Source organism: Macaca nemestrina, chromosome 13 (assembly GCF_043159975.1).
Source record: "Macaca nemestrina isolate mMacNem1 chromosome 13, mMacNem.hap1, whole genome shotgun sequence".
Classification (NCBI taxonomy): domain Eukaryota; kingdom Metazoa; phylum Chordata; class Mammalia; order Primates; family Cercopithecidae; genus Macaca; species Macaca nemestrina.
In genome coordinates, this window is record NC_092137.1 from 121,526,718 (window position 1) to 121,548,520 (window position 21,803).

General features: G+C 46.6%; 1 protein-coding gene across 12 annotated transcripts in view; it reads left to right on the forward strand.

The window, feature by feature from the left end:
- Positions 1 to 267: 267 nt before the first annotated feature.
- LOC105490043 (lectin, mannose binding 2 like) overlaps positions 268 to 21,803 on the forward strand; it is a 38,802-nt gene continuing 17,266 nt past the window's right edge. For 2 of the 12 annotated variants that reach the window (XM_011755271.2, XM_011755272.2), the window contains exons 1-4: positions 268 to 479; positions 2,283 to 2,401; positions 6,171 to 6,288; positions 7,094 to 7,176. In XM_011755271.2, the coding sequence (XP_011753573.1) occupies positions 293 to 479; positions 2,283 to 2,401; positions 6,171 to 6,288; positions 7,094 to 7,176 (507 nt within the window). In that variant the 5' untranslated portion in view covers positions 268 to 292. Of the gene's footprint in view, positions 480 to 2,282; positions 2,402 to 3,135; positions 3,217 to 4,902; positions 6,289 to 7,093; positions 7,177 to 21,803 lie in introns of those variants that run through there. The other 10 variants (XM_071077339.1, XM_024795463.2, XM_024795459.2 and 7 more) reach the window with 8 other exon arrangements.

Genomic DNA, 21,803 nt, shown 5'->3' on the forward strand with positions numbered 1-21,803 from the left:
TTTATCTCTTTAAATTTACTCTCGTACGCAGAAAACAAAGTAGGAATAAACTACGTATCCCAGCAAGCCTAGCGGAACTCAGGGCAAATGCAAATAAGGGAGTCTGGGCATTCGGCTACGCCCCTTTTCTGGGTTGGCAAGGCAACTGATACCCAAGCCAGCCAATCGGTAATATGCTCACCTGCAGGGGCGGGGCTTGACGAGAGCCAATAGAACGCGGGGACGGTTGTTCTTCGGGCCAATGGGTTGGGCGACAGGGCGGGCTTTTGATGAAGGGTCGGCGGTGGGAAAGATGGCGGCGACTCTGGGACCCCTTGGGTGGTGGCAGAAGTGGCGGCGATGTTTGTCGGCTCGGGATGGGTCCAGGATGTTACTCCTTCTTCTTTTGTTGGGGTCTGGGCAGGGGCCACAGCAAGTCGGGGCGGGTCAGACGTTCGAGTACTTGAAACGGGAGCATTCGCTGTCGAAGCCCTACCAGGGTGAGGCGCCCAGGGTGAGGTGGTCGTGCAGTGGGGCGGGCTTCGGGACTTGATTTCAGGGGTAGAGGCGGGGGCGGCGAAGGGCTTCGTGGCCCGGAGGAAACTGCTGGCGGTGGTGGGGCCCACGGGGACTCCCTCCGCGTTTGGGAGCCACAGGTCTGAAAGTCAGGAGTTAGGTGTGCCTGCCAAGCTCTGGAAGTTTCCAGTAGGTAAAGGCAGGGCTGTCGGGTGCCACTAGTGCTAGGCCTGGAGTTAGACAGGAGGAGTTTGGGAAGAGGAGAGAATTGAGAATGATGAGGGGTAATTGAGGGCTACTAGCAATGAGCCGGTCTCCAGATGGACCTGTGGATGTGCTAGAAATAAAGCAGGAGGAAGAACTGGGGTAGAACTTGAACGGAATGAGAAGAAAGATGATAAAATTATGCTGCTGGGTAGAACCACCTTCTCTTCTGCAGCCTAGGGGCCCTATTGATGGAAGAGGTTAGGGTTTACACAACTCTAAGCACAGCTTATCGGCCAGAAAATTGATACAGTTAGCTACAAAACGTTGACAAACTAGTGCAGATGGCTTAACTAACACAAGTCTTTCCCCACTAAGGCATAAGTAGTGGGACACAAAACAGTTCAAAGTGCAAGAGTATACGCTACTACTAAGGGTAATCATTTATTCCCTTACATGCCTGGATAGCCTGTGTGCTGATCTCTTTGCTAATATTCATGAGTTTGCAGACACGAAGTTTTCACTCTTAAAGAAGTTTATAGTTGAGGGTACAGGGAGTAGCTTCACACTTTAAGGGTTGTTTAAAGAAAGAATGTGACAGCCGGGTGCGGTGGCTCCCGCCTGTAATCCCAGCACTTGGGGAGGCCGAGACGGGCGGATCACGAGGTCAGGAGATCGAGACCATCCTGGCTAACACGGTGAAACCCCGTCTCTACTAAAAATACAAAAAAATTAGCCGGGTGTGGTGGCGGGCGCCTGTAGTCCCAGCTGCTGGGGAGGCCGAGGCAGGAGAATGGTGTGAACCTGGGAGGCGGAGCTTGCAGTGAGCTGAGATGCGCCACTGCACTTCAGCCTGGGCAACAGAGCGAGACTCCATCTCAAAAAAAGAAAAGAAAAGAAAGAATGTGACTAAGCGCCAGAGAGGTGAGGGTCAAACTCTTTTTGTTTTTATTTATATATTTTTAGAGACAGGGTCTTGTTCCATTGCCTAGGCTGGAGTGCAGTGGCACAATCATGGCTCATGCAGTTTCACCCTCCTGGGCCCAAGCGATCCTGCCACCTCAGCCTCCTGAGTAGCTAGGACTATAGACAAGGACAACCACACCTGGCTAATTTTTATTTTTTTGGTAAAGACAGGGTCTTTCTATGTTGCCTAGACTGGTCTCAAACTGCTGACCTCAAGATGCCCTCCCTCCTCAGCGTCTTAAAGAGTGGGGATTACAGGGGTGAGCCACTGCACCTGACCTGTCAAACTCTTTTTGATGTAACTCAGGAAAATTTTTTTCTTTTACGATGCTGAAGTTTATTCACATATTACAACGGGAAGAATGGATGTGAGCTATGGTTACTGTAGCATGCATAAAGTGATAGTTCTGATGTACTTTTGGGGTCCTCACCTGATAAAGGCCTTGTGAAAGTTGTAGAAATTGTAAGGATTTAAGACTCATGAGTGACAAGATAGGAGACTGAGTGACATTAAAGGGGGAAAAAGATGATGGCTCAGCTTTCAGAGGCTCTGTGGTGGCTGCTTTCCGAATGGATTGGTGTTGAAGAGTATGAACTGATCTACTTCCTTCCTGTAGGTGTGGGCACTGGCAGTTCCTCACTGTGGAATCTGATGGGCAATGCCATGGTGATGACCCAGTATATCCGCCTTACCCCAGATATGCAAAGTAAACAGGGTGCCTTGTGGAACCGGGTGGTAAGAATCTTTCTCCCTCCTGTGTTGGTGACCCAGAAAGACCTAAAAGGTTCAGCAGTGGCATACTGATTTAATTTTACTGTCTATCCCCCTGGTATTCCGTCTTCTGTGGATATCAAGGATCTTTATTTTTGAGATTATTCTGACCTTCATAATAAATAAATCAGGTATTTAGGAAAATGCTATTTAATTATAGCAAATAATTCATTTTTTTTTCCCCCCCTGAAATGTCTTTAATTCCTGATTGGCCCAATAGTACTACTCCTTAGGGTTTAATAGTAACTTAACTCCTGCTTAACCACTTTGTAAGAAGATTGTAAGAAGACCAGAGTACAGTGGCACAATCATAGCTCACTACAGCCTCAAACTCCTGGGTTTAAGGGATCCTCCTCCCTCAGCCTCCTGAGTAGCTGAGACTACAGGCATGTGCCACTGCACCTGGCTCATCTTAAAAATATTTTTTGTAGAGATGGGATCTTGCTGTGTTGCCCAGGCTGGTCTCAAATTCTTGGTCTCAAACAGTCCTCCTGCCTTGGCCTCCCAAAGGTCTGGGATTACAGGTGTGAGCCACCAGGCCTCGTTGAGAGTACTCTCTCAAATTGATCCCAAACCTTATCCCAGCATCCCCACCTTGTTATCTCAATTTGAAGAGTCTGATATAAAATTTTATTTTCATGTGAAAGCCACTCTGAGCTATTGGTCATTTTATTTGTACTTCTCTGGACCTTTTCTAGCTGCATTGTCTTCCTTGAGGTATGGCGACAAGAAGTGAATGCAGTATTCCTGGTGTGGCTGCACTGTGATTTTGTACAAGTGTAAGATGATGCTTTCTTTTCTGTTTCCAGGGCTCTTTCTAAATCTTTTATGACCAGTTTACTTTTGGGCATGACTGGCATCCTTTGATACTTTCTCTGGAGCTCTCATAAACTAAGAACCTACTTTTACATGGCTTTTCTCATTGGTTGTAGATAAGTGAATCTCAGAAAAGAGAACGATTTCTTTTCCTTGTTCAGGAGGGCAAGAGAAATTTCTACATTAGCCATCTGCACAAACTGGCCCCTTAACCTAGATCATAGTGCTGAGCTCATTTTTGGACAGAGTACAGAGCATTGTGTTTTGGTAGGAGAGATAAAGGACAGTTGAAAGACTGGGGTTCTTGGTCCAGGTCTGTTACAGTCCTCCTGTGAGCCCTCAGCAGATTATTTAACCTCTTAGTTTTCTGTTCCTCCATCTGATAAATGAGCTTTAGAATACCTGTTTTACTTGCCCACTGGGCTTGTTGTGAGAATAAAATAAGACGATAGACATGAAAAGACTGTGGCAAGTTAAAATGGTTACAGAAATATGTGTTATGTCATTACACTTGTATAAGTTTGTTGGTGGGGCTCTTGTGGGTTACCGGATGATTATGTTCAAGGCTTGATACTCCGCTGCTGTCTTGCTGGCTCTCTGTCTCTACATAACTTGTAGCCTCAGTTCTAGTATAGCCTCTAGTTCTTCCCTTTTTCAGATTTCTGATACCTGTATTTGCTGTTATGTGGCTATCACCATGACTGTGGGCTTATTTCTGAGTTATTTGAATGGGATCCATTTGTTTGAGCAGTGGTTCTCAAATTTGGCTATCCATTGGAATTGATGCCTGGGTGTCACCCCCAGAGATTCTGATCTAATTGGAATAGGGTGCAGCTTGGCCATTGGGATTTTTTAAAACTGCCTAGGTGAATCCAGTGTGTGGCAGAATTTCAGAAACACAATTATATATGGTCCTGGGCAAAACAGTATAGCATTGTGCTGTAGGAGGCCAAGAATCAGTGACAGACACCTCTTGGCTCACTGAGAACTTCTGTGACACTGCCCTGTTCCCAGGGGCATAATACCTACCTCCTGGCAGCTTCCTGCCCCACTGAATTTCACTCTTTCTCCGAAAGTTTTTTTTTTTTTTTGAGACAGGGTCTCATCACTCTGTAAGCTAGGCTGGAGTGCAGTGGCACTGTCACAGCTCACTGCAGTCTGGACCTCCTGGGCTCAAGTTATCCTCCCACCGTAGCCTCTCAAAATGCTTGGATTACTGGTGTGAACTACTGTGCCTGGCCTTTCTCTGAAATCTTTTCTTTTTTTTTTGAGATGGAGTCTCCCTGTGTTGCCCAGGCTGGAGTGTAGTGGCGCGATCTTGGCTCACTGCAAGCTCCACCTCCTGGGTTCACACCATTCTCCTACCTCAGCCTCCCAAGTAGGTGGGACTACAGGCGCCCGCCACCACACCCAGCTAATTTTTTGTATTTTTTAGTAGAGACGGGGTTTCACCATGTTAGCCAGGATGATTTTGATCTCCTGACCTTGTGATCTGCCCGCCTTGGCCTCCCAAAGTGCTGGGATTAAAGGCGTCAGCCACTGTGCTGGGCCCTTTCTCTGAAATCTTTTTTTTTTTTTTTTTTTTTTGAGACGGAGTCTCACTCTGTCACCCAGGCTGGAGTACAGTGGCGCCATCTCGGCTCACTGCAAGCTCCACCTCCTGGGTTCATGCCAGTCTCCTGCCTCAGCCTCCTGAGTAGCTGGGACTACAGGTGCCCGCCACCACGGCTGCCTACTTTTTTTTTGTATTTTCAGTAGAGACGGGGTTTCACCGTGTTAGCCAGGATAGTCTCGATCTCCTAACCTCCGTGATCTGCGCCCGCCTCGGCCTCCCAAAGTGCTGAGATTACAGGCGTGAGCCACCGCACCCGGCCGTCTGAAATCTTAATGAAACAGCAGAGAGCTAAGAATCCGGAGTGACAAGACAGAGACTGGCTCATTAGAGTAGGATAACCTATTGGAGATTTCAGGGCCCCTTGCTAAATGCAGGAGTACCCAACCTCCTTTCATTTTGACTATGTACTTCTAATATGAATACTTTTGGAAAATATCCCAGAAATAAAAAATGAAAACTGAAAATGATCTAGCAATATGTTGCCCAGAACAGTCTATTTGGAGAGCCTTTGGCTGAACCCAGCTGGTCTGTCTGTTCTTCCTTCACTTCTTTCTTCACAGTAGACTTTTAACCAGAAGCTTCCCTAAATCAACTACCCACTCTCATTTTTTTCTTGAAACCGTTCAACTGTTTAAAACACTTAACCATCCGCTCGCATCCTTCTCCAGGTGCATTTAAGCTTCTTGGCCATGGATGGGAGGATTTGGGGAACTGTAACTTGCTCTTCTTGTGAGAATTCTGGTTTACCCCTCAGCTTGGCAGAGGGCCAGGTCTAGCTAATTAGAGTTGCTTGTAGTATCTGCTAATTATTCCTGGAAACCTTTGCATAATAGCTTAGCTTTTCTTTTTCTACTATAATAAATTAGGCTTTGACCTTTCTTTAAATCCAGCTTTTCAGAGTCTTTCTGTCTGAGGGGTGATCTTGAGTTGTAAATGAGTATGGATTCAGCCATCTGTACTCTAAAAGCCGAGCTACTTTGCTGGGGGGATGTAGGATCACAGGAGTGGAGTTTGGTATACTCTTGTCTTTCCCAGCTTTGGAGTTCTGTCCGGTTTCTGTTGGGAAATGTTGAAGATAATTGGGGGGTTTATTCATTTTCATATTAAATCTCTAAACAGTTGAGTGGTTGAATCCGTCTAATTTTATGACGTGAACACTAGCAAGTCTTAGATTTAGGTTTTAACCCTTAGCCTCGTGTTACCTGCATCTGTGTGTTTTCCGAGTCTGCTGATTGCTGATGCAGGCTTGAGGGGTTTTGCATTTCATGCTCCTTGTTGATTCTAATGTCTTTTTTACTTTAGCCCTGTTTCCTGAGAGACTGGGAGTTGCAGGTGCACTTCAAAATCCATGGACAAGGAAAGAAGAATCTGCATGGGGACGGCTTGGCAATCTGGTACACAAAGGATCGGATGCAGCCAGGTATTGGGACCCTGTGTTACTCTTGTGTGGGTGTGACAACCTGCTTTTTCATGTGCCCTCTTTTTGAAAAGTTTCCTTCCCCACTGTGCCAGCTGTTTTCCCTCTCCTTTAATGTATGTGGATGAACACTGGCCTCTCTAGTCTCTAGAATGGGATCTGAGTCCTCATAAGCAGCTGAATTTGGCTCATCCTGAGGCAGTTGCTTGCTTGTTACTTCTTTCTGAGTTTCCTTGTGAAACTACCTGGCCTGTTGGCTGGATGAAAGCACTGGCTCTCCTGAACACTGACGATTGGGTGAGCTGATTTCTTCTGAGCATTCACAGTGAATGATCTCAGCACTGCTGAGTCAAGAGAAGAGTTATCTATTTTCCTTGTGTAGGAGCTATTATTGCTCCACGTAGATGGCAGGCTCAACCTGATTTGACCTGATCTCTTTTGCAACAAGAAGAAGAACTAGGGAATTCAGTTCTCTCTTGGGGGCATAGTCTTTACCAAGTGTTTGTAAAGCAGAATTCTGTAGGGGCACCCTAGCAACCAGTTTGGATGAGGAAGCTGCCTGAGTGCTAAATAAGGTTGCAGTGGCCTTCTCTCTTTCCCTCGCCTCCAACAACAAACAATTACAGATATTTACTGGACATTGTTACAGGCCATGTGCTTTGCTGAGTACTTGTACATGTGTTTTCTCATCTTGAGAGAGGCTTGGGAGTCTTTTGAATTTTACTTTTTCCTCCATCATAGTGAAATGTTATTCCTTTATCAACTCTTAGCTTTATTTCATTGTTCATCATCTGTTCTCTCTCTCTAGGGCCTGTGTTTGGAAACATGGACAAATTTGTGGGGCTGGGAGTATTTGTAGACACCTACCCCAATGAGGAGAAGCAGCAAGAGGTAATGGCAAGTGTCAGAGCCTAGATCAGCTGCACTGACATCACAGTTCTTTGCCTCAGGAATGTTGTACAGGAGGGAACAAAGGGGATAGAAAGTTGAGGGGTTCTTCATCTATTGAACTTCGAAAGTTAATGTCCTTGTCAGTGTTTTTTCTAGAGGAACTGTTTAGGAGTGCACAGTCCTTTGGGAATAGCTGTCTTGAACAAGGGCTTTTTCTTTAGTGTGAATCATGTTCTCTCTTTTGCCTATTAGATAGCCACTGAAATTGAGCGTGTTTGGTTGGTTGGTGATTTGGCTGCTCCAGAGCAAGCCGGATTTATGTAACTCAGCCTCCCGTGACTTCTAATCCATCAGTGCTGTGCTCTCTTCTGCAACTTGCACACACTTTTCAGCATCTTTTTCTTCTTCCTCATCTCAGACCTGAAGAACAGGTCTCCTGCCTATAGAAAAGGCTATAATTGACCAGGAGCAGTGGCTCATACCTGTAAGCCCAGCACTTTGGGAGGCCGAGGCTGGCAGATCACCTGAGGTCAGGAGTTTGAGACCAGCTTTGCCAACATGGTGAAACCCCGTCTCTACTAAATATACAAAAATTAGACGGGTGTGGTGGCGGGTGCCTGTAATCTCAGCTACTTGGGAGGCTGAGGCAGGAGAATCAGACCACTGCACACCACTGCACTAGCTCCCTGGGCAGCAGAGTGAGACTGTCTCAAAAAAAAAAAGGAAAGAAAGAAAAGAAAGAAGAAAAGGCTATAAGGGAAGGAAATTGATGAAAGCCCAGCATTTTATTGGAACCTAGTATCTGGCTGTTGGCGAGCCTTTTTGTTACCTGACCCTAAGGGTTTTTTGGTGCTTGCTTTTTTTTTTTTTATAATTTTTTTTTGAGATGGAGTCTTGCTCTGTCGCCCAGGCTGGAGGGCAGTGGCGTGATCTTGGCTCACTGCAAGCTCCGCCTCCCAGGTTCAAACCATTCTCCCCCCTCAGCCTCCTGAGTAGCTGGGACTACAGGTGTGTGCCACCACACCTGGCTAATTTTTGTGTTTTTAGTAGAGACGGGGTTTCACCTTGTTGGTCAGGCTGGTCTCGAACCCCTGACCTCGTGATCTGCCCGCCTCGTCCTCCCAAAGTGCTAGGATTACAGGCATGAGCCACCATGCCTGGCTATTGCTTTCTTATATTGACAGTGGGTTTGTACTCTTTCTGTGTCCTATGGCACTGCCATCAGATGGTGGGAAATTATGACAGGTTGTTGCTGGGTATCCGTTAGCTAAGTAATACCTAGCGAGGAAAGCAGGATTAGAAATAGAGGCAAAGGTCACATTATTTTTCCCCCAAAGGTTTATTATGAAAAATTTCAAACTTAAGGAACATTAGAAAGCTGGGCATGGTGGCTCACGCCTGTAATCCCAGCACTTTGGGAGGCCGAGGTGGGCAGATTACTTGAGGTTAGGAGTTCGAGACCAGCCTGGCCAACACTGTGAAACCCTGTCTCCACTAAAAATACAAAAATTAGTATTTTTGTTAGTATTAGTATTAGTATTTTGTTAGTATTAACCTGTAGTCCCAGCTACTTGGGAGGCTGTGGTGGGAGAGTCACTTGAACCTGGGAGGTGGAGGTTGCAGTGAGCTGAGAGCACGCCATTGCACTCCAGCCGATAATCCCAGCTACTCGGGATGCTGAGTCAGGAGAATGGCTTGAATCCGGGAGGCGGAGGTTGCAGTGAGCTGAGATCGCACCACTGCACTCCAGCCTAGGCAACAGAGCGAGATTGTCACCAAAACAAACAAAAAAATTAGAAGGATAGAGAATGATCATTGTATCTGTGATTCAACAGTTGTTAACATTTCCCACATAGCTCACTTTATTTTTTATTTATATTTAGTTTTTGAGATGGAGTCTTGCTCGTCTCCAGGCTGGAGTGCAGTGGCGCAATCTCGGCTCACTGCAACCTCCACCTCCCGGATTCAAGCCATTCTCCTGCCTCAGGCCTCCCGAGTAACTAGGACTATAGGCACATGCCACCATGCCCAGCTAATTTTTTTTTTTTTTTTTTTTTTTTTGAGACGGAGTCTCGCTCTGTCGCCCAGGCTGTAGTGCAGTGGCGGGATCTCAGCCCACTGCAAGCTCCGCCTCCCGGGTTCACGCCATTCTCCTGCCTCAGCCTCCCAAATAGCCAGGACTACAGGTGCCCGCCACCTCGCCCGGCTAATTTTTTTTTGTATTTTTTAGTAGAAACGGGGTTTTGCCATGTTAGCCAGGATGGTCTCGATCTCCTGACCTCGTGATCCGCCCATCTCGGCCTCCCAAAGTGCTGGGATTACAGGCTTGAGCCACCGTGCCCGGCCCTAATTTTTGTATTTTTAGTAGCGACAGGGTTTCACCATGTTGGCTAGGATGGTCTCCATCTCTTGACCTCAGGTGATTCGCCCACCCCGGCCTCCCGAAGTGGTGAGGTTACAGGTATGAGCCACCGCGCCCAGCGAGCTCACTTTAGAGGGGGTGGAACGTGAGACCTGAGTTAGGAGAATCACCTTTTGTTGTGGATCAGTTCCAGCTGCTTCTCTGTGTTCCTTCTGGGCTGTTCTTCATTCCACATACATTAACCACTTTCTAGGTGCCAGGCCCTGGGGATTAGTGAGCAGGATAACATGGTCCTTGTACTCCGTAGCCCTGAGAATGCTGATGGGGGAACTCTGGGGCACTGTGGGAGGACACAGCAGGCTTCCAACCTGAGGCGGGGCAGTAGTGCTGCTGCTGCTGCTGCTGGGGAGGGCTTCTTCCAGGAAGTGCCTTTAGGTTGAGGTCTGTAGAGTAAGGAACCAGCGTCCCATGCAGAGGGAAAAAAGCATGTGTAAGGTCCTAAGGTTAAGAGGGGGAATGATGAGGCCGGGCGCGGTGGCTCATGCCTGTAATCCCAGCACTTTGGGAGGCCGAGGCGGGTGTTTCACGAGGTCAGGAGATCGAGACTACCCTGGCCAACATGGGGAAATCCCGTCTCTACTAAAAATACAAAATTTAGCCAGGCGTGGTGGCGTGCTTCTGTAATCCCAGCTACTCAGGAGGCTGAAGCAGGAGAATCGCTTGAACCTGGGAGGTGGAGGTTGGAGTGTGAGTCAAGATCGTGCCGCAGCACTCCAGCCTGGGCGATAGAGTGAGACTCCATCTCAAAAAAAAAAAAAAAAAAGAGAGGGGATGATGAGTGTGTGGAAATAAAGTAGAATCAGAGACAGATGAGGCTAGAATGAAAAGCAGGGCCAGTAGTCTTGTCATGTTGCACAGTTCCTGGGGCTGCCGTTCACCTTGCATTCCATAGTATTAACACCGTAGCTTCGGCATGTTAGCCACTGAGGCTGAGCAGCGTCTGATTGGGTGGTTGGTGGTTGAACTGTTTAGACGAGAGCCAGGGCAGGCTGAACGTGTGTGACTCATGCTCACCGTACACCACGTGGGGCTGGGTTCTGAAGGATTGTGTTCCCGTTGAAGAGTCTGGACTTGGTTCTGAAGGGGTAGGTGCATTAAAGGATTTTATTGAAGAGGATCATGACTGGATTTGTAGTCACGCTAGGAAATAGCGGTAGTTAGAGATGCGTCCGAATAAGAGTTGTCAGCTTTAGGGCTTGACAGGAGTTTTAAACTTGTCTCTCTGTTTCTTCCAGAAACAAATTGTTCAAACTCTGTTAGCTCCCATTTCACCATGAGATAGTAGTAATTCTGATTTGAGAAAGTAGAGATTCTGATTTGGGTTTATTTTGTAAGGATTTTGTAGATGTTAATTTAAAAAAATTGATTTTGGATGGTAACAATAGGGACATCTTTTCTGGCTTGCTGTTGTGGTTCTTACTTCCAAGTGCACATTGTAATTCCCTGGAGAACTTTTAAAACTATTGATATCCAGTCCCGACCCCAGAGCTTCTGATTCAGTTCGTCTGAAGTGCAGTCTAGGCAGCCTTCCTTTTCTAAAGCTCTCCGGGGGATTCACATGTATAGCCGAGGCTGAGAACCCTGGACTAACATGGGTCCCTTTTTTCCTTGTGAAACTAAATTTAAGGCCGAGTGCGGTGGCTCACTCCTGTAATCCCAGGACTTTGGAAGGTCGAGGCAGACAGAGCATGAGGTCAGGAGTTCGAGACCAGCCTGGCCAACATAGTGATACCCTGTCTCTACTAAAAATACAAAAATTAGCCAGGCGTGGTGGCACATGCCTGTAGTCCCAGCTACTCGGGAGGCTGAGGCAGGAGAATGGCTTGAACCTGGAAGGCAGAGGTTACCTGGGAGCCAAGATATTGCACTCCAGCCTGGGCGACAAGAGCAAGACTCCGTCTCAAAAACAACAACCATAAAACAAAACAAAACAAAACAAAAAAAACTTCCCGATTATTAGATGGCTGCTGTGTGCCAGGTACTTTGCAAATATTGTCTTAATCCTTGTCAAACCTCCTTATAGTCTGTATTTTTCACATTTTACCAGTGAGTAAACAAAGGCTTAGAGAAGTTAAGTGTCTGTTTCAAGGTAATAGTCAATATAAAGTGAAGCACAGGTCCACCAGATTCCAGAAGCTGTGCTTTTATCTATGATGGTCTACCATCTCCCATCCTTTTTTTTTTTCTCTCTCAGATTGTTTTCTTTCTTGAGAATGGAGACATTTATTATTATTGTTATTATTTTATTTTATTTATTTATTTTTTTGAGACGCAGTCTCACTCTGTCACCCAGGCTGGAGTGCAGTGGCGCAATCTCGGCTCACTGCAAGCTCTGCCTCCCGGGTTCGCGCCATTCTCCTGCTTCAGCCTCCTGAGTAGCTGAGACTACAGGTGCCCACCACCATGCCTGGCTAATTTTTTATATTTTTAGTAGAGATGAGGTTTCACCGTGTTAGCCAGGATGGTCTTGATCTCCTGACCTCATGATCCACCCGCCTTGGCCTCCCAAAGTGCTGGGAATACAGAGGTGAGCCACTGCGCCTGGCCTTATTTCATTTTTTTGAAATGGAGTCTTGCTCTGTTGCCCAGGCTGGAGTGCGGTGGCACGATCTCGGATCACTGCAACCTCCGCCTCCTGGGTTCAGTGATTCTCCTGCCTCAGCCTTTGGGGTAGCTGGGATTTCAGGCACACTCCACCCAGTCTGGCTGATTACAGGCACACACCACCACATCTGGCTAATTGTTGTATTTTTAGTAGAGACGGGGTTTCACCACATTGACCAGGCTGGTCTCAAACTCCAGACCTCAAGTAATCTGCCCACCTCGGCCTCCCAAAGTGCTAGGATTGCAGGCATGAGCCACACCCAGCCTGTTAATATTATGTTTATATGCTGTCCTCTGCAATTTCAGTTCTTAGCACTTATATTCAGTCCAGAGAGTATAGAAAGTATCTTCCTTTCTACATCCCAACACCCTACAACTGTCTCAGAGGGTAAAATCAAATGTGTTTGTCAGTGGCATGTTTTACTTCGATATACAAAACGGCACCAGGCATTGTTCTAAGCACTTTCACATACGTTATTTACTTATCATAACAACCTTTTGGGGTAGATGATAGTATTATCTCTATTTTATGGGTAAGAAACTGAAGTGCATGTAGAAAGATTACACAGCTTGTTAGTGTCACACACATAGTGGGTCTGACTCCAGAGACTCCAGTCTGATTGTTACTGCTTTATTATTTTGAGCTCGTTAAAGGAAGGTGACAAATACCGTACCTTTTGAGAAACTTACAAATGACGGTGGTATGTGTGCAGAAGATGTCCCAGACAAGGAAGACAAGGAGCAGGTAGGAGGGTGTGCGGAACAATGCATGAAATTCCTCAAGATAGTGGTGAAAACGTTTTTCTGGTTTCTTGTTTCCTTGTCACCAGAGTCCACATGACGCTATTGCTCAACTTCTTACCACATTTGTTCATGAGAAAATATTGGGAAAATCATAGCAACCAGTAATGCATCTGAAAAGAGGGTGAGAGACTTCAGTATATAGGCTCAGTCCTCCCACCTCAGCCTCCTTCCCAGTAGCTGGGACCACGGGCATGCGCCACCACACCTGGCTAATTTTTGTATTTTTGTAGAGATAGGGTTTTGCCATGTTGCCTAGGCTGGTCTCAAACTGCTATGCTCAAGTGATTTGCCTACCTTGGCCCCCCAAGGTGCTGGGATTACAGGCATGAGCCACTGCACCCGGCCCCTCAACTGTGGTTTAACATCTGAAAATTAATATACCATATTAATAGACTAAAGGAGAAACAACATATAATCATCTCAAAAGATAGAGAAAAAGTGACAAAATTTCATACCTCTTGATAATAAAACACTCAACAAATTAGGAATAGAAGAGGATTTCCTCAACCTGATAAAGGACATCTATGAAAAACTCACAGCTAACATATATGTGTGTGTGTGTGTGTGTGTGTCACACACACATTTTTTATTTTTATTTTATTTTTTGAGATAGAATCTCGCTCTGTCGCCTGGGCTGGAGTGCATTGGTGTGATCTTGGCTCACTGCAGCCTCTGCCTCCTGGGTTCAAGCAATTCTCCTGCCTCAGCCTCCCAAGTAGCTGAGATTACAGACATGCACCACCACACCTGGTTAATTTTTGTGTTTTTAGTGGAGACGGGGTATCACCATGTTGATCAGGCTAGTCTTAAACTCCTGACCTGAAGTGATCTGCTCGTCTCGACCTCCCAAAGTGCTGGGATTACAGGCGTGAGTGAGCCACTGCGCCCAACCTTTTTGTTTTTTTGAGACAGAGTCTCACTCTGTCACCCAGGCTGGAGTGCAGTGGCATGATCTCTGCCCATTGCAACCTCCACCTCCTGGGTTCAAGCAATTCTCCTGCCTCAGCCTCCTGAGCAGCTGCGATTATAGGCGCCTGCTACCACTTCCGGCTAAGTTTTTGTATTTTTTTTTTTTTGAGACGGAGTCTCGCCGTGTCTCCCAGGCTGGAGTGCAGTGGCGTGATCTCGGCTCACTGCAAGCTCCGCCTCCCGGGTTCACGCCATTCTCCCGCCTCAGCCTCCCAAGTAGCTGAGACTACAGGCGCCCGCCACCACACCCGGCTAGTTTTTTGTATTTTTTTTTTAGTAGAGACGGGGTTTCACCATGTTAGCCAGGATAGTCTCGATCTCCTGACCTCGTGATCCACCCGCCTCGGCCTCCCAAAGTGCTGGGATTACAGGCTTGAGCCACCGTGCCCGGCCAGTTTTTGTATTTTTAATAGTGACAGGAGTTTGCCATGTTGGCCAGGCTGGTCTCGAACTCCTGACCTCAGGTGATCTGCCCATCTTGGCCTCCCAAAGTGCTGGAATTACAGGCATGAGCTCCTGTGCTTGGCTAGAAAAACCCACAGCTAACATATTTAATGGTAAACAGTTGAATTATTTCCTTCTAAGATCAGGAATAAAACGAGGATATTGACTCTTACCACTTCTGTTTAACATTGTACTGGAGGATCTAGCCAGGGCAAGAGACATGAAAATGAAATAAAAGACATCAAGATTGGAAAGGAAGTAAAACTATTTCTATTTGCAGATGACAGAATATGGAAAATCCTAAGCAATCCACACACAAAACTATTAGAACTACTAAATGAGTTTAGCAAGGTTGCAGGATAAAAGATCAGTATGCAAAAATCAGGTTTATTTCTTCTTTCTTTTTCTTTTTTTTTTTTGAGACGGAGTCTTGCTGTGTTGCACAAGTTGGAGTTCAGTATCATGATATCTGCTCATTGCCACCTCTGCCTCCTGGGTTCAAGTGATTCTTCTACCTCAGCCTCCAGAGTAGCTGGGATTACAGGCATGCGCTACCATACCCAGCTAATTTCTGTATTTTTAGTAGAGATGGGGGTTCACCATGTTGGTCAGGCTGTTCTTGAACTCCTGACCTCATGATCCACCTGCCTCGGCCTCCCACAGTGCTGGGATTACAGGCTTGAGGTACCGCACCTGGCAAATCAGGTTTATTTCTATATATTTTCAATGAACAATCTGAAAATGAAATGAGAAAACAACTCCATTTGCACTATTATAAAAAAGAATAAAATACTTAGAAGTAAATTTGACCAGGTGTGGTGGCTTATGCCTGTAATCCCAGCACTTTTGAGGCCGAGGCGGGCGGATCATGAGGTCAGGAGATCGAGACCATTCTGGCTAATGTGGTGAAACCCTGTCTCTACTAAAAAAAATACAAAAAAATTAGCCAGATGTGGTGGCAGGCGCCTGTAGTCCCAGCTACTAAGGAGGCTGAGGCAGGAGAATGGCGTGAATCTGGGAGGCGGAGGTTGCAGTGAGCCGAGATCGTGCCACTGCACTCCAGCCTGGGCGACAGAATGAGACTCCGTCTCAAAAAAAAAAAAGAAAAAAAGAGTACATTTAACAGAAAAACTCTGACAACTACAAAATTTTGTTGGGGCCAGGTGGCCCACACCTGTAATCCCAGCACTTATGGGAGGCAGAAGTGGGAGAATCACCTTAAGCCAGGCATTTGAAATGAGCCTGGGCAACATAGCAAGACCTTGTCTCTACAAAAAATAAAATTAGGCCGGGCGTGGTGGCTCACACATGTAATCCCAACAGGAGAGGGACTTTGGGAGGCTGAGACAGGTGGATCATGAGGTCAGGAGATTAAGACCCCTCTTGATGGTGAAACCCCGTCTCTACTAAGAATACAAAAAAATTGGCCGGGCTTGGCAGTGTGCACCTATAGTCCCAGTTACTCAGGGGGCAGAGGCAGGAGAATTGCTTGAACCCGGGAGGCAGAGGCTGCAGTGAGCCGAGATTGCGCCACTGCACTCGACCCTGGGCGACAGAACAAGACTCTGTCTCAAAAAAAATTAGCCTGGTGTGGTGGGTGATGCATGCCACCTGGGAGGCTGAGGTGGAGGTTCGCTCAGGAGGTCGAGGCCACAGTGAGCCGTGATTGCACCACTGCACTCCAGCCTCAGTAACAGAGCAAGAACCTGTCTCAAAAATGAAATAGAGTAAAAAAACATTATTGGAAGAAATTAAAGAAGATCCATGTAAATGGAAAGATATCCTATGGCATGGATTGGAAGACTTGGTATTGTTAAGATGGCAGTACTCCCCACGTTGCTCTGTGCAGTCCTTACCTCTCAAAAACTTCGCTGGCTTCTGGCCGGGCGCAGTGGCTCACACCTGTAATCCCAGCACTTTGGGAGGCCGAGGCGGGCGGATCACGAGGTCAGGAGATTGAGACCATCCTGGCTAACACAGTGAAACCCCGTCTCTACTAAAAGTACAAAAAGTTAGCCGGGCACGGTGACGGGCGCCTGTAGTCCCAGCTACTTGGGAGGCTGAGGCAGGAGAATGGCGTGAACCCAGGAGGCGGAGCTTGCAGCGAGCCAAGATCATGCCACTGAACTCCAGCCTGGGCAGCAGAGCAAGACTCCATCTCAAAAAAAAAAAAGAAGTACGCAATAAATGTACCAGTCCCTGGTGCCAAAAAGGTTGAAGACTACTGGATTAGAGGATACACAAAATGGGATCTATTGATACAACGGAATTACCAGCAATGAAAAGAATTAAGTATCACTGGGTGTGGTGGCTCGTGCCTATAATCCCAACACTTTGGGAGGCCAAAGTGGAAGGATTGCTTGAGCCTAGGAGTTTTAGACCAGTTGGGCAATACAGGGAGACCCCATCTTTACAAAAAACAAAAAAAATTAGCTGATTCCAACTACTTTGCAGGCTGAGGCAGGAGGATTGCTTGAGTCCGGGAGGTCAAGGCTATAGTGAGCTATGATTGCCAGTACACTGTAGTCTGGGCAATGGAGCAAGACTGTCTCAAAAGAAAAAAAAGGTAGGAGTAATTGCCAGGCACGGTGGCTCACCTTTGTAATTCTAGCACTTTAGGAGACCAAGGTGAGTGCGTCACCTGAGCCCAGGACGTCAAGGTTGCAATGAGCCTTGATCACACCACTGTACTCCAGCCTGGGTGACAGAGCAAGACCCTGTCTCAAAAAAAAAAAAAAAAAAAAAAAGACTGAAAGAAATTAACTATCCATATGTGCTCCAACATTGATGACCCTTGAAAACATTGTTAAATGGAAGAAGCCGGTCACAAAAGACCAACACATAGTATGATGCCATGCATATGAAATGTCAAGAATAGGCAAATCTGTAGAGACAGAAAGTAGATTAGTGGTTGTCTAGGGCTGGGGTAATGTGGGGTGGAGATGAGGAGAGTGACTACTAGTGGGCATGGGATTTTTTTTTTTGGGTGATGAAAATGTTTTAAAATTGGTTGTGGTAATCATAATCTTAACTCTGAATTTACTAAACGCCATTGAATTATATACTTTAAGTGAATTGTGTGGTCTGTGAATTATATCTCAGTGTTGTAGTTAACTAATTTTATTTATTTATTTTTTTGGAGACTAAGTCTCACCCTGTCGCCCAGGCTGGAGTGCAGTGGTTTGATATGGACTCTCTGAAACCTCCATCTCCCAGATTCAAGTGATTCTCCTGCCTCAGCCTCCTGAGTAGCTGGGATTACAGGTGCCTGCCAGCACGCCTGGCTAATTTTTGTACTTTTAGTAGAGACGGAGTTTCACCATGTTGCCCAGGCTGGTCTCGAACTCCTGACCTTGTGATCTGCACGCCTCAGCCTCCCAAAGTACTGGGATTACAGGCATGAGCCACCGCGCCTGGCTGTATTGTAGTTATTTTTTAATGTTGATTAAAAGATCACCAGTGGCCAGACACAGTAGCTCATGCCTGTAATCCCAGCACTTTGGGAAGCCAAGGCAGGATTGAGTCCAGGCATTTGAAACCAGCCTAGGCAACATAGCGAGTCATCTCTACAAAAAATCAAAAAAAAAAAAAAAAAAAGTAAAGACAACCTGATTATCTTTTCTTGGCACTATCAAGTCATCAGCTGACGATCATCACTTTCTCACAGGAACCCACCCGGATGTTGGTGAAAAGTTGGAGGGAAGTCAGTAGCAATCTTGGAGCTACAGTGTGTGTCCGATGAAATCAGAGTGTAATGAATGAGAGCAGAGTGCAACCATTGTAGTCTTGGCCTTCATTCTTTTCTGTGAGATGTTTGGGCCTCACCCCTGGGGAGGCAGGAACAGCTAGAGAGTGGGGAGAACAGCTTGGCAGTCGTTTCTGAGGTATTCCCCAAACTTTGAGGTACTTCCCATACTTTTTTTTGATGTGATGATTGTTTTTTCCTCCTTTGAACTGGAAGAAAATTAACAATACCACGCCATCCAGTTAAAAAAACATTTCCTCAAGTCTTTTTTTTTGTTTTGTTTTGAGAGAGACTCTTGCATTCTGTCGCCCAGGATGGAGTGCAGTCGCACAGTGGTAGCTCACTGCGGCCTCGAACTCCTGGGCTTAAGCTGTCTTCGTGCCTCAGCCTCCTGAGTAGCTGGGACTACAGGTGTGCCATCATGCCTGGTTAATTTTTACTGTTTTGGCCAGGTGCAGTGCCCAGTGCCTATAACCCCAGCACTTGAGGTCAGGAGTTCGAGACCAACCTGGCCAACATGGTGAAACCCCGTCTCGACTAAGAATACAACAGTTAGCCTGGCGTGATGGTGCATGCCTGTAATCCCAGCTACTTGGGAGGCTGAGACAGGAGAATCGTTTGAACCCAGGAGGCGGAGGTTGCAGTGAGCCGATATTATGCCACTGAACTCCAGCATGGGCGACGGAGTGAGACTCGGTCTCAAAAAAAGAAACAAATTTATCTATTTATTTATTATTATTACCATGATTTTTGGGTTTTTTTGAGACGGAGTATCACTCTGTCGCCCAGGCTGGAGTGCAGTGATGCCATCTCAGCTCACTGCAAGCTCCGCATCCCGGGGTTCATGCCATTCTCCTGCCTCAACTTCCCAAGTAGCTGGGACTACAGGCGCCCGCCACCATGCCTGGCTAATTTTTTTGTATTTTTAGTAGAGATGCAGTTTCACTGTGTTAGCCAGAATGGTCTCGATCTCCTGACTTCGTGATCCGCCCACCTCGGCCTCCCAAAGTGCTGGGATTGCCGGCGTCAGCCACCACACCCGGCCAAGACAGAGTCTTGCTATGTTGTCGAGGCTGGTCTCAAACTCCTGGACTCAAGCTACCTCCTGCCTTGGCCTCCCAAAGTGCTAGGAATACAGCCATGAGCCACCACACTCGGTCCCCTCAAGTCTTTGTGTTGATGAAGACACTGATCCCAAAGTGGTCTCTTTACTGTTGGCAGAGAGAATTTTACATGTTTCTTTTCTGAGACAGTGAAAGAGGGCGAGAGGAAGAAAGCAAGGGCCGGTGCTCCAGAGGATGCTTATCCCTGGGTTAGTTCTTTACTTTTCTTTGGGCTTTGACCCTTTCGAGACTCCGATTAAAGTATTGGACCCACAGAAAGAGGCACATACACAAAGGAGTTGACATGATTTTAGGAGATCTGAAGATCCCCTGTTCTATAGAATTGATGGTTGTTCTCATTCACAAGAAGTATTGGCGTACTATCAGAATGATGGTCAGCAGTGAAATTAAGACATACATAATGGACTGTATTCTGAATCTTGGTATTGTAATCTGGGTGGGCAGGTTATAAAGGTCAGTGCTTGGGGCACACCTCACATTTAGTCTCCTGATTTTGGAGTACTCCTTATTGAAGTCCTCAAATTACTTGATTTGAGTTTGCTCTAGTAGGGTCACAACTAAGATAAATGAGATTGAGCTCATTCCATGAGTTTCTTTTTTTTTTTTTTTTTGAGTCTCGCTCTGTCGCCCAGGCTGGAGTGCAGTGGCGTGATCTCGGCTCACTGCAAGCTCCGCCTCCCGGGTTCACGCCATTCTCCTGCCTCAGCCTCCCAAGTAGCTGGGACTACAGGCGCCCACAACCCCGCCCGGCTAATTTTTTGTATTTTTAGTAGAGACGGGGTTTCACCGTGGTCTCGATCTCCTGACCTTGTGATCCGCCCGCCTCGGCCTCCCAAAGTGCTGGGATTACAGGCGTGAGCCACCGCGCCCGGCTCCATGAGTTTCTTAAGACAGCATGATGATATTCATTTATATGAAGGTTTCCAGACCTGGAAGTGCCACTTTTCTGTGTCGTCCAGTCGAGAAGCTGTGAGTCCTGGGGAGGGTCCCTAGCATAGCTTTATGGGAGTCTGGGGGCTTACAGAGCAAGGGCCTTCTCAGGCGGCGTAGAAGTGTGCGAAGAATCTCACTGATCATCTTCTCACTTTAAACAGGATGGGTATTGTCTCCTCCGTCCGGATTTCTGCATAAAGGGCTAGATGAAGATTATTGTAGGACCAGCAGCTTATATGGCTTTGAAAGTCTAAACAGTGACAGGCCTACCTGTGGAATTGATAGTGTGTTCTGCTAGTGGTTCCAGGGAGGATGAAATGGAGGTGTGGTGGGAGATGCTTCACATCTAGTAGCATCTAGTAGAAGGCATTTGTTTTGTTAATTATTTTTATAGACATTACAGAAAAATTGGAAAATGCTGAAAAAAACGAAAGTGTACAAACATCTTTAAGAACAAAGACATTGCATCATGTTGTAAATATTGTTTTTAAAACCTTTTTAAATTTTTTAAAATTTGCAGATACATAGAAAAATTGAGAAAAACAAAAATTGAGTGTATGGTAAATACTAGATTCAGATTATTCTTTATTTGATAATAATTTTGTACTTAGGATTAAGTTATAAGAATACAACAGGCTGGCCGCGGTGACTCACGCCTGTAATCCCAGCACTTTGGGAGGCTGAGGCGGGTGGATCACCTGAGGTCAGGAGTTCGAGACCAGCCTGGGCAACATGGTGAAACCCCGTCTCTACTAAAAATACAAAAATTAGCCGGGCGTGGTGGCAGGCACCTGTAATCCCAGCTACTTGGGAGACTGAGGCAGGAGAATTGCTTGAACCCAGGAGGTGGAGGTTGCAGTGAGCCGAGATCACACCATTGTACTCCAGCCTGGAGGATAAGAGTGAGATTTCGTCTCAAAAAAAAAAAAAAAGTTGGTCCTTTGGGCGAAAAAAAAAATACAGCAGAGAATTTTGGAATGTTGTTCTTCACCCAGATTTCCGAAAATGTTAATGTTTTACTACATTTGCTTTGTCTTTTTTTTTTTTTTTTTTTTTTTGAGACGGAGTCTCGCTCTGTCGCCCAGGCTGGAGTGCAGTGGCGCGATCTCGGCTCACTGCAAGCTCCGCCTCCCGGGTTCACGCCATTCTCCTGCCTCAGCCTCCCGAGTAGCTGGGACTACAGGCACCCACAACCGCGCCCGGCTAATTTTTTTGTATTTTTAGTAGAGACGGGGTTTCACCGTGGTCTCGATCTCCTGACCTTGTGATCCGCCCGCCTCGGCCTCCCAAAGTGCTGGGATTACAGGCGTGAGCCACCGTGCCCGGCCCTTTTTTTTTTTTTTTTTTTTTTTTTTTTTTGAGACAGAGTTTTGCTCTTGTTGCCCAGACTGGTGTGCAGTGGCGCGATCTTGGCTCATCGTGGCCTCCGTCTCCCTGGTTCAAGCGATTCTCCTGCCTCAGCCTCCCGAGTAGCTGGGATTACAGGCATATGCTACCACGCCTGGCTAATTGCGTATTTTTAATAGAAATGGGGTTTCTCCATGTTGGTCGGGCTGGTCTCAAACTCCCGACCTCAGGTGAT